Raw genomic sequence first — 12304 nt, forward strand, 5'->3', positions numbered from 1 at the left:
TCCTGCCTCGTTTTTCTCATTTACAAAATGAAGTGATGGTGGAGATAAATGTCTCATAGAAGTTTTTGTGTGACTTATAAATATATCTGAAAATGTTAATTCTCATAATTGTCACTGTAGCATGTGCTTTGAGGAAGATTCTATTATGAATTCAAGCAGATTGCAATTCTTTTGGAAGTAAGGTGTGCATGCGAGTATACGTTTGTGTGTGTGTGTGTGTGTGTGTGTGTGTGTGTGTGTGTGTGTACACGTGCTCACTGAGATGTAGTTCTGAGATGGGGACAGAAACTGTTGCTTCAGAGCCTGATGGTCCTTCCACACATAAAACATAACCCTACCCGCTCCTTTGCTCCTTAAACGTTCACCCTGAGAGGGGCGTGGGGTTTCTTATTATCTAAACCAGTTTCCAGAATGGATGATTGTGTTTGGACTCATGCAGCTCTCCCTGCACTTCCTGACCCTTTCAGGTGACTTATTCCTTCCTCTTTGCCCTTGGTGGATGTTTAATGAAATGACATATTTCAAGGTCATTGCTGAGTTTGAGGCTAGGGTGGACTAATCTTATATAATATCTCAGTAGAGGGTTAGAATAAAACCTACCCCCATGAAAAGAAAGAGGTCCTCCAATAGGAGATGACTTTCGGAGTTAAAGATTCTCTCTGCTGAACTTTTGCAGGGTTAGTCATTATTAGTGTTTTGGACGGTGAAGAGCGGAAGCTTTGGGGTCAGTTTGCCTCATTCACAACTCGTTTGTGCCATCTTTTAGCTGTGGACTTGGGCAGATGAGTTTAACCTTTCTCATCCCCAGTGTCTTCATCTGGAAAATACTGATAATAATATCAGTCATAGGATTTTTATGAAGATCAAATAAGATGTTCTATATAAAAATATTAAGCAGAGTGTGTATAAATGTAGGGTGTAGCCTCAATAAATGTTGACTCTCAAATGATTGTTTTTCATTGATTCAGCTCATCAGTAAGTAGGTGACTCATGTCTAGCTGGGAGCTGGAGAGCTAAATGGATTAATTACAACAACAGATAATAGAATAGAGCTTCATGCAGCAGACATGGGAACAGAGAGAGGGAACAATGAATTCACACTGAGGTCAGGGCAACTATCCCAGAGGAAGTGAACCTTGAAGGAAAAGTGAAATTCCCCTGGAGAAAAGAGACAGGAGAGAGAGGCATTCACCCTGGAGAAGCATCGTACACGTGAATTTGTGGGTGAGTTTGGTCTTTTGTTCAAGTCCACCTACATTCATTGAATTCTCGCTATGTGACAGGCTCTGGGTTACATTCAGGAGGCAAAGTGGTGAGCAAAAAATATACCGTTTCTGCCCTATGGAACTTTTATTCTAAGACAGGCGCTAAACCATAACCCGTGTAGCCATCCAAGGTCTGTGAGGGCAAAGATGTCATTGGATCGTAGAGCCTTAAGACGTTGATTTGACAGGGGCTGGGGGGTTGTCCAGTAGGGCTCTGCAGGTAAATGAGATTTAAACTAGGACCAGCAGGGCCAGTGGGAGTGAAGTAAGGAGACCATGGGGAAGGCTCTGTGCCGGGAGAATCATGGTGCCTCCTGGGAACTGAATAGAGGCCAGTGTGGCTGGGACATAGGATGCTCGGGAAGGTGTCAGAGAGGAGCCTGGTGAGAGCTATAAGGAGGACCACAGGGGGCTTTCATAATCATTCTAAGGATTTGGGCTTTTGTTGCAAGTGCAAAAGGGAAGTCATTGAAATGTTCTGTTTTATGCCTAGAAACGCTGGAGTCAGAACTGCATTTTAGAAAACTCATCTGTGCCCCCTGACCCTCACTTGTCCGAGCGCCTCTGTTCACGTTAAGGCTCCTTTTTCCTTTTTCACCAAAATATCTTTGCTTCCGCCAAAGCTACTTCCTTCCCAAAGCTGACTAGGGTTTTCAAAAGAAAACATTAAAAAAAAAAAAAAAAAAGAAAGAAAGAAAAGATCATCTGGATGCTGTGTTTACAGTGAATGAATGGGGTTAGGTTAGGATAGAAGTGGAGAGACCAGTAAGCAGTTACGGCAAGATGATAGTGGCTTATATTGTGGTATTAGCACAGAAATAAGCAAAAAATAAACAGTTGCATCTGGTAAACGCTGAGAGACTTGGTGCAGTTGGGGAATGAGATAGGTAGTGTTTAGCCACTAAAGAGTTTGCAGCTTTTGGGAAACAGTGTTGTCTGTTTGGGTTACTACAACAAAAATACTATAAATTGGGTAGCTGATAAACAACAGACATGTATTTCTCACGGTTCTGGAGGCTGGGAAGTCCAAGGTCAAGTCACAGGGAGATGCAGTGTTTGGTGAGAACTCACTTTCTGGTTTCTGGAAGGCGACTTCTTGCTGTGTCCTCACATGGCAGAAGGGACAAGGGAGCTCTCTCTGGGGCCTCTTTTCTAAGAGCACTAATCCCATTCACAAGGGCTCCACCCTCATGACCTAATCACCCCAAAGGCTCCACCTCTTAATACCATCCCCTTAGAGGTAGGCTTTCAACATATGAATTTGGGAGGGCCACAAACATTTGGTCCGTAGCAACTGTTGTGATATTTCATGCTAAGAAATTTGCACTATCCTATAAAGAGAGCCAGTGGAGTTCAAGAAGCAGGGAAGTGAAATCATCAGGTTAGGATGTGCATGGACAGTATTTGCTTCTCTCCTCACCTACTTCCTGAGCCAAGCATTTATTGAATTTAGAGTAATAGACGGGAGACATGGCATGACATTACTGATGGCAAAGACTGATGGGAGACACATTCTTTTGTATAACACAGAAGAGATAGACTAAGTTAGTGTGAGAGGGTTATTTATCTTGTAAATACTCTGCCCCAAGCCACCTAAACCTTCTCTCCTGCAGGACTCAATGATCACAGCCCTGGAGTACAGCAGGGGATCTGGATGTAACTGAATGAGAGATGGCATTTTGGAAACACAATGAGCCAGTACCCCTTGTGGGAGGGAAACGGTTCATAAAGAGTTAGAGGGAGAGAGGGAGGTGAGGAGAATGGCTAGTGGGGAAAGCTTTCCCCTCCTGTTAGGAAGAAAGTGATTACCATGCAGTATTTTCAGACCCTAAGACAGTGGCCCCATAACCATGGAGAAGCTAGGAGTAAGTCAGAGAGACTGGAGTAACACCTCACCTACCAGCTCTCTGTGTTGGAATATATGACTTCAACCCTGAGTAGAGGGGCATCTTTGAGAATCCTAAGACTCTATCTCTGATTATCAAAGGGTGAGATCATCTAGTTATGAACCAGACCACCATTGCCTTCTCTTTCTCGTGGTCAGTGTGTTTAAGATGCTTGCGTTGGCAGTACTCTGAAGAGACGGGGTATTTGAAAGTCTGTCCACATTGATGGAGATAAACATGATGACAATGGAGAAGGCAGAGTCTTTGACAGGGGCGGATAAAAAACTAAAAACGTAAAACAAGTGTCTACGTCTACGAAGCTTTGAGCCTGTGCCTCTTAATAGGCTTCAAAAGAAAAAAATCTAAAAAGGGGAGGTAGTTTGTTAACCTTCCTTGCTAGGCACTGAGGACGACACTGAAATAATTCATCGCTTTTGAATACACACTCTTCTGTCAGGCTGTGTTCGCCTGGGACGCGCCTTCTGCCTTCTGTGCCTCCACTCAGTTTGATGGTGTTGATGGGAAGCTTTCTTTCCGGAGCATCCTCATACTCACCATCGTTCATTTTTCAGGTTACAGAACTCAACAACGTGAAGAACATAGCTCGGTTGCCAAAAAGCACCAAGAAGCATGCCATAGTGATTTATTTCAATGACGATACGTCCAAGACCTTTGCCTGTGAATCAGGTTTGTCGGAGGCAGGGAGGGCTTTGGCTTTTTGTTTTTCAGCGGGTGCTGGGCATACACGTTAATCTCTGGACATTTCCGCAGATCTTGAGGCTGATGAATGGTGCAAAGTTCTCCAGATGGAGTGTGTAGGGACGCGAATCAATGACATCAGCCTTGGAGAGCCTGACTTACTGGCTACGGGGGTTGAGAGAGAACAGAGTGGTATGTAAAGAGAATTCTCTCCTTTGCTCTTTCTAAAACTGTTTTTGTCCCCATGTAATGAAACGTGAGACATCTTCACGATGTAAAATTTTTGAAGGTATAAAAATGTATAAAGAAAGCAGTAAAAATAACCTTTTATTTCACCTAAAACCTGAGCAGACATTTCAGTGTGTTTCTTTTCTTAACATGTTTTCAACGTATAATGGGAATGTATCTACATTAATAATATCAGATAGAAGTTATGGGGAACCTGCTGTGTGTGTGTCAGTTTTGTGCAGAAGATGCACTAGACTGTTTAATTTTCCTGGCAGCCCTATGATATAAGTACTATTACTTCTCCCTTTTACAGATGAGGAGATTGAAGCTTAAAAGAGCTAAAGGTCTTGCTCCAATTCCAATAACTACTGTTTGATTCCAGACTATACTCTTGAGCCTATATTTATAGAGTACAGATTTTACAATGCAATGGGTTCTTGTCTTGCTTTTTTTCACTTAAAATTTTTATTGAACACTTTCCAGTGTTTTTAATAGAATCCAGACCTCATGAATGTTTCATCAAGTTTAAACCCACCTAAATCTGTGACATAGTTTTTTAGCTCTAACAATTGAGCCAACTCTTTAAGCTCAACACTCGACCTGGGAATACGTCATTATAAATAATAATGACTGAAATATTCATGAACACTTCAACAGAATCAATGTTGGTTTGCAGTATGAGCTTGGAGGCGAGGGATCATTTCTTTGGCTCCAAATAACTGGGCCTTGTGATGGGATAGATGGGATCCTATAGTTCTACTCTTAGCCTGTTGACTTGATCTATGAGGATATATCACAACCGAAGAGGCTGTGGGTCACCTGGCTTGATTACGAACATGGCAGAGGTGGAATTGTGCTGACCCTTTCCGTGGATTCACACTCCAGTTGTTAGTGAAAAATGCCCTTTCTCCAGTTGGAACTATGTCTTCATGACACATCGACAGTCGGCGACTATCTTGGAAGCCTCGTATCTGCCAGAATCCATCTCCAGGGAAGTGTTATTGACGAAGTCTTAGAAGTGCTAGCTAATTCAGAGGAGCCTCTTTGAAGACTGGGAAACTGAGCGGCAGAGAGCTTAATTAAGTCCTTTACCAGGGTCATACAACCAAGCCCCAAGCTCCTCCCTCCACAGTTCACTAACTCAGGATGCTCTTGGGCTGCACGGCACCTGTAGTGCCTCACCGACAAATGCACATGAAGCCAAACATAAAGAGGAAAGCCTGACAGGTTTTGATTATGTTTTAGAGGGCTCAGATCAGCACTTATTTTTCACGTTTTGTATTTGCAAAGCTATATTCAGATAGTGCTCCAAACTGAATTCAAGAATTGCCTGTGCCTAGGAGTTACCTTTCTGGTACCAATTTTCTGTGCCGCAGTTTCCTCTTCTGTCAAATAGGAATAAGAACACCTCTGGTATATAACTACTAGGGATTATAATTGAACTCAGCTCTGTCTTTTAAGGCACTTTACAAGGTTAATTGTATGACTTCAAGTAATTGTAACTAAAGTAGTCACTCTTACCACTTCTGCTGTTTTTCGTGGATGAGGTAGTTTATATGGAAGAACTTCCAAGCAAAGAAATTGGTAATGGTCTCTCTTACTTTTTGCTTGATGATGACAGTCTTTCTTACTTGTTTCAGCACTCTCCAGGGAGAAATTTGCTCCACTAGGATATACTTTTAAAATAATAGTTATTAGAAAGCAGTAAATATTTGGTTACTGGGAGTTTGAAGTAACTTAGAAAACTTGAAGAATAGATGCTTGAATACATTTATGAAGACAATCTTGACACTCCTATTTACTAAACTGAAGTCTATGGAAATTCTAATGACTTCCTTATTATAAAACAATTAATTTAGAATACCAATGATATTATTAGTGCCACACTATTTTCTCAGATGTAGGCAATCTACCATAACAATGGATAGATAAAAGTGTGTTTGCTGTAGTAATAATATTTTTGTTTATATTTCACTTAAAATTTTGACTCTATAGCTTCCTAAATTAATGAATTTTCTAGAAATGTAATAAAAAATACCATGACGGTATCTGAGGGGATGAAAATTCAGTTGCAATAATAAGCCAAGTAGTTTATTCAGAGTAATCTTGGTTAAATGTTAACAGTCATCCAAATAAGCAAATGAATATTTCTTTCCGGTATTTGGCTAAAGAGAGCTCATGTTAAAACTAGTTCAAATAGATCCACTGGAATTTTTCCAAACTGTTGGTCAGTTAAGTGCATAGTGTTAGTTAGTATTAGTTTATTTAAATAATTTGGGGTAGAGTTGTGTTCCTTTAGTTATGAAAATTATAAATTGATCAATATAATTTTAATATCATTAAACCATGCAGCAATTATTTTGCACCTGCATCTTTTGTGAACACAAAAGTGTGGGTGTAATTAACATGTACTTGGCAAGAAAAAAATTGTTTTTAATGGTTTCATTGCTTTTGTCTTTTACTGGCATACAAATTTTTATTATGCAAATTTAAAAATTCTAAAAAGATCTTTGCTCATGTAAATAGTGTTGCATGTATGTTGACAACCAGACTGTATCATTATTATGTTATTTAATATGGTCTTCATTTAAAAAAATCATTTACTGGAACTGTTAATTTATGAGAAAGGTTTATCTTCCTGAATATTCAACCAAAACCTAGAATAAGAACTTGAATTACTTTGAAATGCCTCTTTGTTCCTACAATGTCTTTGATGTTTTATTCCTGGGGATTTTAGACTAACCTTTTGTTTTTCTCCCAGAGAGATTCAATGTGTATTTGATGCCATCTCCTAACTTAGATGTACATGGCGAATGTGCCTTGCAGATTACATATGAGCACATCTGTCTTTGGGACGTCCAGAATCCCAGAGTCAAACTCATCTCTTGGCCGCTAAGCGCCCTGCGGCGGTATGGACGAGATGCTGCTTGGTTCACTTTTGAGGCAGGGAGGTGAGTTTCATGACTGTTTTTCTACATTTTTTTCCCCAGGTTCACGTCATATAATGCTCCATTCACATTCATCTGTTCACTCTATTATAAACAAAGCCCAATTATTTAAAATCCACTTTTTAGAAATACGATCAATTTGATGCTCTTACAACTATCCTAGAAAGTGTTTAAATTCTTCTTTTCCACACAGCTCTTCTTTGGTCTATTTAAATTTTAAGTACCTGGAAATGGAACTGGTATAAACGCATTGGTGAATCTCCCAGAGACACAAAGGTTCTCAAGTGAGCAAATAAAACTTTAATTTTTAGTGCAGCATCCTTCTTATGTCAGAACTACTTATTTATTATCCTTGTAGGAAAATCTTGATAGAAAATTAAGAATTTGTTTGGGAAGGTGGGTATATTTCCCTGCTTCGGTCTCAGAAATAATAATTATTATTATTATTGGCCGCGCCGCGTGGCTTGTGGGATCTTAGTTCCCTGACCAGGGATTGAACCCATGCCCTCGGCTGTGAAAGTGCGGAGTCCTAACCAATGGACCGCCAGGGAATTCCCTCAGAAATTATTTATGTATTAACTGTAACCAGTGAAATCTGGTTATGAAAGATGTTTCATCATAGAAAATAGGCTTTTCTATTGACTGTACACCTCGTATTTCATATTGACGTGCAGAAGAATTCTGCGTTGGTCAAGATGTTTGGGGCCTGTTTGGGGCAGCATTTATTCCAACTTTCATATTTTTCAGCTTTTCTTTGATTCACTCTATTTATAGGAAATAATAATAGGAAATGGGTATGTATGGCTTTTTATTGTCACTTCCAAAGGCTAAAAATTTAGTAAACCTTTGTAGTATCTCATGACTATTTGAAACTTTTTTTTTTTTTTTTTTGCTGTACGCGGGCCTCTCACTGTTGTGGCCACTCCCGTTGCGGAACACAGGCTCCGGACGTGCAGGCTCAGCGGCCATGGCTCACGGGCCCAGCCGCTCCTCGGCATGTGGAATCTTCCCGGACCGGGGCACGAACCCGTGTCCCTTGCATTGGCAGGCGGACACCCAACCACTGCGCCACCAGGGAAGCCCTCCTTGAAACTGTTTAAAAATTATCTCGATCTTCCAGGTTTTAATACTGCTCATAGCTTGCAAAAGTTTAACTTCTTCATATTGACATTTAGTAGAACTGCTAAGGATCTAGGAGATTATTTTAAAGACTTTGATATTTCCCCCAAGTGTGATAGCAAACCATATAGATTTTTAAGTAGGTGTTTGTGTAGAATCGTGTTCATATTTTGTAAATAATAGGATAGAGGTAGCAGATGTGGATGTGGGGAGATATTGAAGGACCTCAAGTGAAAGAAATGGTGGAAGAAAAGTGAGGCTATACTGGGGACATGAAGTTCAGAAATATTCCTCTTTGGCCAAAAGCCGTAAAGTGCTGACTCGGGAAATGAAGGAGCTTTTTGGTTCATGACTTTGGTCTCTTTATGGTCTGACTTTTGGGTATTTTGTCCACGAACTCCAGTGGTTAGATGATTGTAGTACCTACAACCCGTACCACACAGTGTTGTGCCTCGGATATGGTGGGGACTTAGAATATTTATTGATTCTGAGCAGCATCTCGTTCAGTGGTCATGCTTTATGGGGCCGGCGCAAACCTGAGACTGAACGGACAATCGGAAGGACAAGTATCGGGAATGTATTCTTAGGACCTCGCTCATTTCCCAAACAGTGTGGTTCCTAGTGTAAGGAGCATTGATTTGGGAGTCAGAGAGACCCTAGGTCCTGATCGCTATTCTTTATTAGCTGTTGGCCACTTACAAAGTGTTTAACTTCCCTTGTAAGTTTATCTAAGTAATAACTTCCTTCTGGGGTGGTCTTAGGTAAAAGCAGCAATGCATATAGATGCATATAGATGCATATAGATCTATATGCATATAGCAATGCATATAGATGACCCAGAAGGTGCTGGGCTTAATAGTCTCTTTGAGGTTTTATCATAATAACTTTTGGAACAGGACTGGGTCTGCAGGATCCAGACAGTGTTAAATGCAAGGTAATCATACTATTTTATATTTTGCCTGAAACTCAAAGATGAATTTTTATACTTACCATCAAGATGCTCAGGATATAAGATCATTCATGTTCCCCCAAGTGTGAAGGTTTCACATCTGCCTCACTTTATTAGTGAAGATAATTCTTTCCCTTGGCTATTTTTGGATGTGTTCAAAATAAGGCAGTGTCATATTAACTAAGATAATTTTCTCCCTGTCTCATGTCGATAGATGAACAGGAGTTAAGTCTCTCTAGGCAGATCGTTTTCACATATCCAGCACGCGTCTGCAAAAACGTCACAACATTTCCCCCCTAGAATGCAGAGAATCTTCCTAAGACCTTGGGCAAAGTTCTGCTCTGTCTAGGCAAAGCCTCTGTTAGACTTGGAGCTAAGTGTTATTCCTTCTGAATGGCCCATTTCACCGCACCAGGATTGACAATGGGGCACACCTAATAAGCTGGGCTGGGAGGTGGAGGAAACGAAATGAAATTATAGTCAATCACATACTGGCTGTGAGACCTTGAGTGAATGACTTAACTCTCTGAGCTTCCGTTGGCCACCTGTAAAATGGGTATAATTTATATCTCTCACAAGATGGCCATGAAGACTAAATAAAGGTACATATACAAACACCTGGCATAATGCCTGGCAGGTAGTAGGCAGTTGTGTCAACACAAACTGACACAAGCAGACAAGAAACTTGTCGGCTTTCAGAACCCAAAGTCCAGGGAGCAGAGGTGGCTTCAGGGTTGGGTTGATTCAGAGTCCAAATGAGGACCCTAGGTTTTATATCATAGTCTTGTTTCTTCTAGGTGGCTTCACTCTGCTCCACATGGGGCTTCCAGGAGCTTTGAGGTCTTCTCACACCGTCAGCCAATAGAAGAGAGATAGATTCTTACCATATATTGACCATTCCATTCACTATGTGTCAGGAACTGCACTGAGGACTTTATGGAAAGCACACAGGGTACAGATAGAATGGGCGTGGTTCTCCCAAAGCAGGAAGACGTTACTGACACCATCAGAAGGGATGTGAGGTTTAAAAAAAAACTAACAAAATGTGTCCAGTACAGTATTTAATAATTTCTCAAAGCAAATAGGATGAAGCAGCTATTTGACTGTAATTAATAATATCACTCATAACGGTGCTGAGATGCAGAACAGTGGTCCTCAACCAGGGGTGATTTTGCACCTAAGGGACGTTTGGCAAAGTCTGGAGACATTTTTAGTTGTCACAACGTGTGCTGCGCAAACAAGCCCCACAACAAAGAATTATCAGGTCCAGTTATCCAGGTGAAAAACTGCTCTAACAAGCATATCAACCATTGAAAATAAATACTGATACTTACTGAGCCCTTACTAAACAAAAGTTGCTGTACTAAGCATTTCACATGCACTGTCTCATTTAAGCCATTTGCTCGTCATATAAACCAGGGGATGTTATCATGCTCATCCTAAGGGGAAACTTGGGCGTCTGTGCGACTGATCCAAAGGCATGAGACCAGTAAGTAAGTGGTGGATTCAGGAACACGCTCAGCTCTTCTTACTTCCAAACCCTATAGATTTCTAAGAAGGCTAAGTATCACCACTCTGCTAGGTTAGCCTAGTTCTGAGTGAGCTCTCCAGAGCTAAGGAAGAGAAGGCATACTGCATAACCAGCACTCATGTATAAATTATCTTAGTTTACTTTAATTCTGGAACCTCCTATTTGTTCTTTTAGTTCAGAGTGCAGTCAGAATTGTTCATCTCTCCTGGGCGGCAGTATCATGATCAAAGGTCATTAGAGTCTTCTAGATGCTGTTTCTCCCTCTCTTCCCCAATATAGGCAATTCTGACCGTACCTCTGTTTTTTCCTTGAAGAATTCCACAGTTGAAATATAATCTTTTTAATAAAGTGCAGTTGCACAATTAATTGCCACTTATTGCCCCTGGAGATAAAGAACAATTAGCTTATCTGGGGGGAGGGATGGGGGAAGAGTACACATTGCTTATTTTATTTGAGTTTTTTCTAGTTTTTTGTTTGTTTGTTTGCTTCTTTCCACTTGGAATGCCTTGAGGCTTCAGTGAAGCTCATCAGATTGGCAGGGTCTGTGATTTTTTCATGGGAAGGTCCAGTTGACATGAAGTTTTAACTGCGGCAACATCCCCCCGTGGAACTATTCTTGAAACGTTACTGTTTAAAGCATGGTGGCAGGTGTCCAGTAAGTTTCCCTGTGAATTTCACAGCTGGCTGCCCAGTTCCCCGCTTGCTTCAGTGTCAGGCTCTGTCCTACCTCCTGACCGATTTAAATGACTACCCTCGGTTTAGCACCTGCAGGGCTGAGGGCAGCTCAGGTGACATTTGGCAGAAAGTGGTGAATAATTACCACACCTGGGTGCCTCTCTTTACCCGCCAGAGAATGTCCCTCTCGTGCTTTTGACATCGTTTTAAGAGAAACTTTTAGGTTTGCCAAGAATATGTGAAAATTGACATTGCATATACAAATTCTTTTCCTTAAATGGAGTGCACAAATTGGTGAAAAAGGCTTTTTCTGGATGTAAAGACATCTGAACAGTCTTGGAAAAGAAATCATCTGTGTCTTGTGTATATCACTCTAAAAACAAGTTTAACTGGTGAAATAACTTTTCATTGGAGAAGAAAACTGTAGATGAGTGTACCTGTAAAAGGACCATTATTCTCATATAAACCTTTGGATATTCTCTATTTGTCTTCTTGATTCTAAGCTACTTAGTAATCCCTCACTTCTAAATATTTTGTAGAGCATATATTCATTCTTACTAAAGGATTGAAAGCAAATTAACAAATAAAATGTACTTGGCGCTTCCTACTATGTCGAATAGAGAAATTTAAATACAAATGCGTTAGATCCCACACAGCCTAGCTCAGAGGAAGTGAAATTCTCTTCTTTTGAAAGAAAACAAGCTACAATTGTGCCGTTTATATGGCCATTCATTCTTCATTAGCATCGATCTAAAAAATAATTTTAGATTTTTTATTTATAAATTTTCGTTTATAATTGTATTATAAATATTGCTTGAGTGGAGGCGCGTGTGAAATCAGAAGGGAGAGTCCCCTTTCCACTCTACAGAGTAACCTCTTTAATCATCATCTTTAAAGATCTTTCATTATTGCCCGTCTGTTCTCTGCCAGACACTGTGCTAGGTGTGTGGGTGTGAACACAGACAAGGCCATCATAAGAAGCTTAGCTAGGTCCCCTCTTACCT

At 40.6% G+C, this 12304-nt stretch overlaps 1 protein-coding gene across 2 annotated transcripts in view; it reads left to right on the top strand.

The window, feature by feature from the left end:
* DOK5 (docking protein 5) overlaps positions 1 to 12304 on the top strand; it is a gene marked incomplete at both ends in the record, with an annotated part of 140595 nt that overhangs the window by 94249 nt on the left and 34042 nt on the right. For both annotated transcript variants that reach the window (XM_082857040.1, XM_082857041.1), the window contains 3 exons: positions 3724 to 3838; positions 3923 to 4042; positions 6840 to 7029. In XM_082857040.1, the coding sequence (XP_082713166.1) occupies positions 3724 to 3838; positions 3923 to 4042; positions 6840 to 7029 (425 nt within the window). The remainder of the gene's footprint in view (positions 1 to 3723; positions 3839 to 3922; positions 4043 to 6839; positions 7030 to 12304) is intronic.

This window comes from Leucopleurus acutus, assembly GCF_964270905.1.
Source record: "Leucopleurus acutus genome assembly, chromosome: 16".
NCBI lineage: Eukaryota > Metazoa > Chordata > Mammalia > Artiodactyla > Delphinidae > Leucopleurus > Leucopleurus acutus.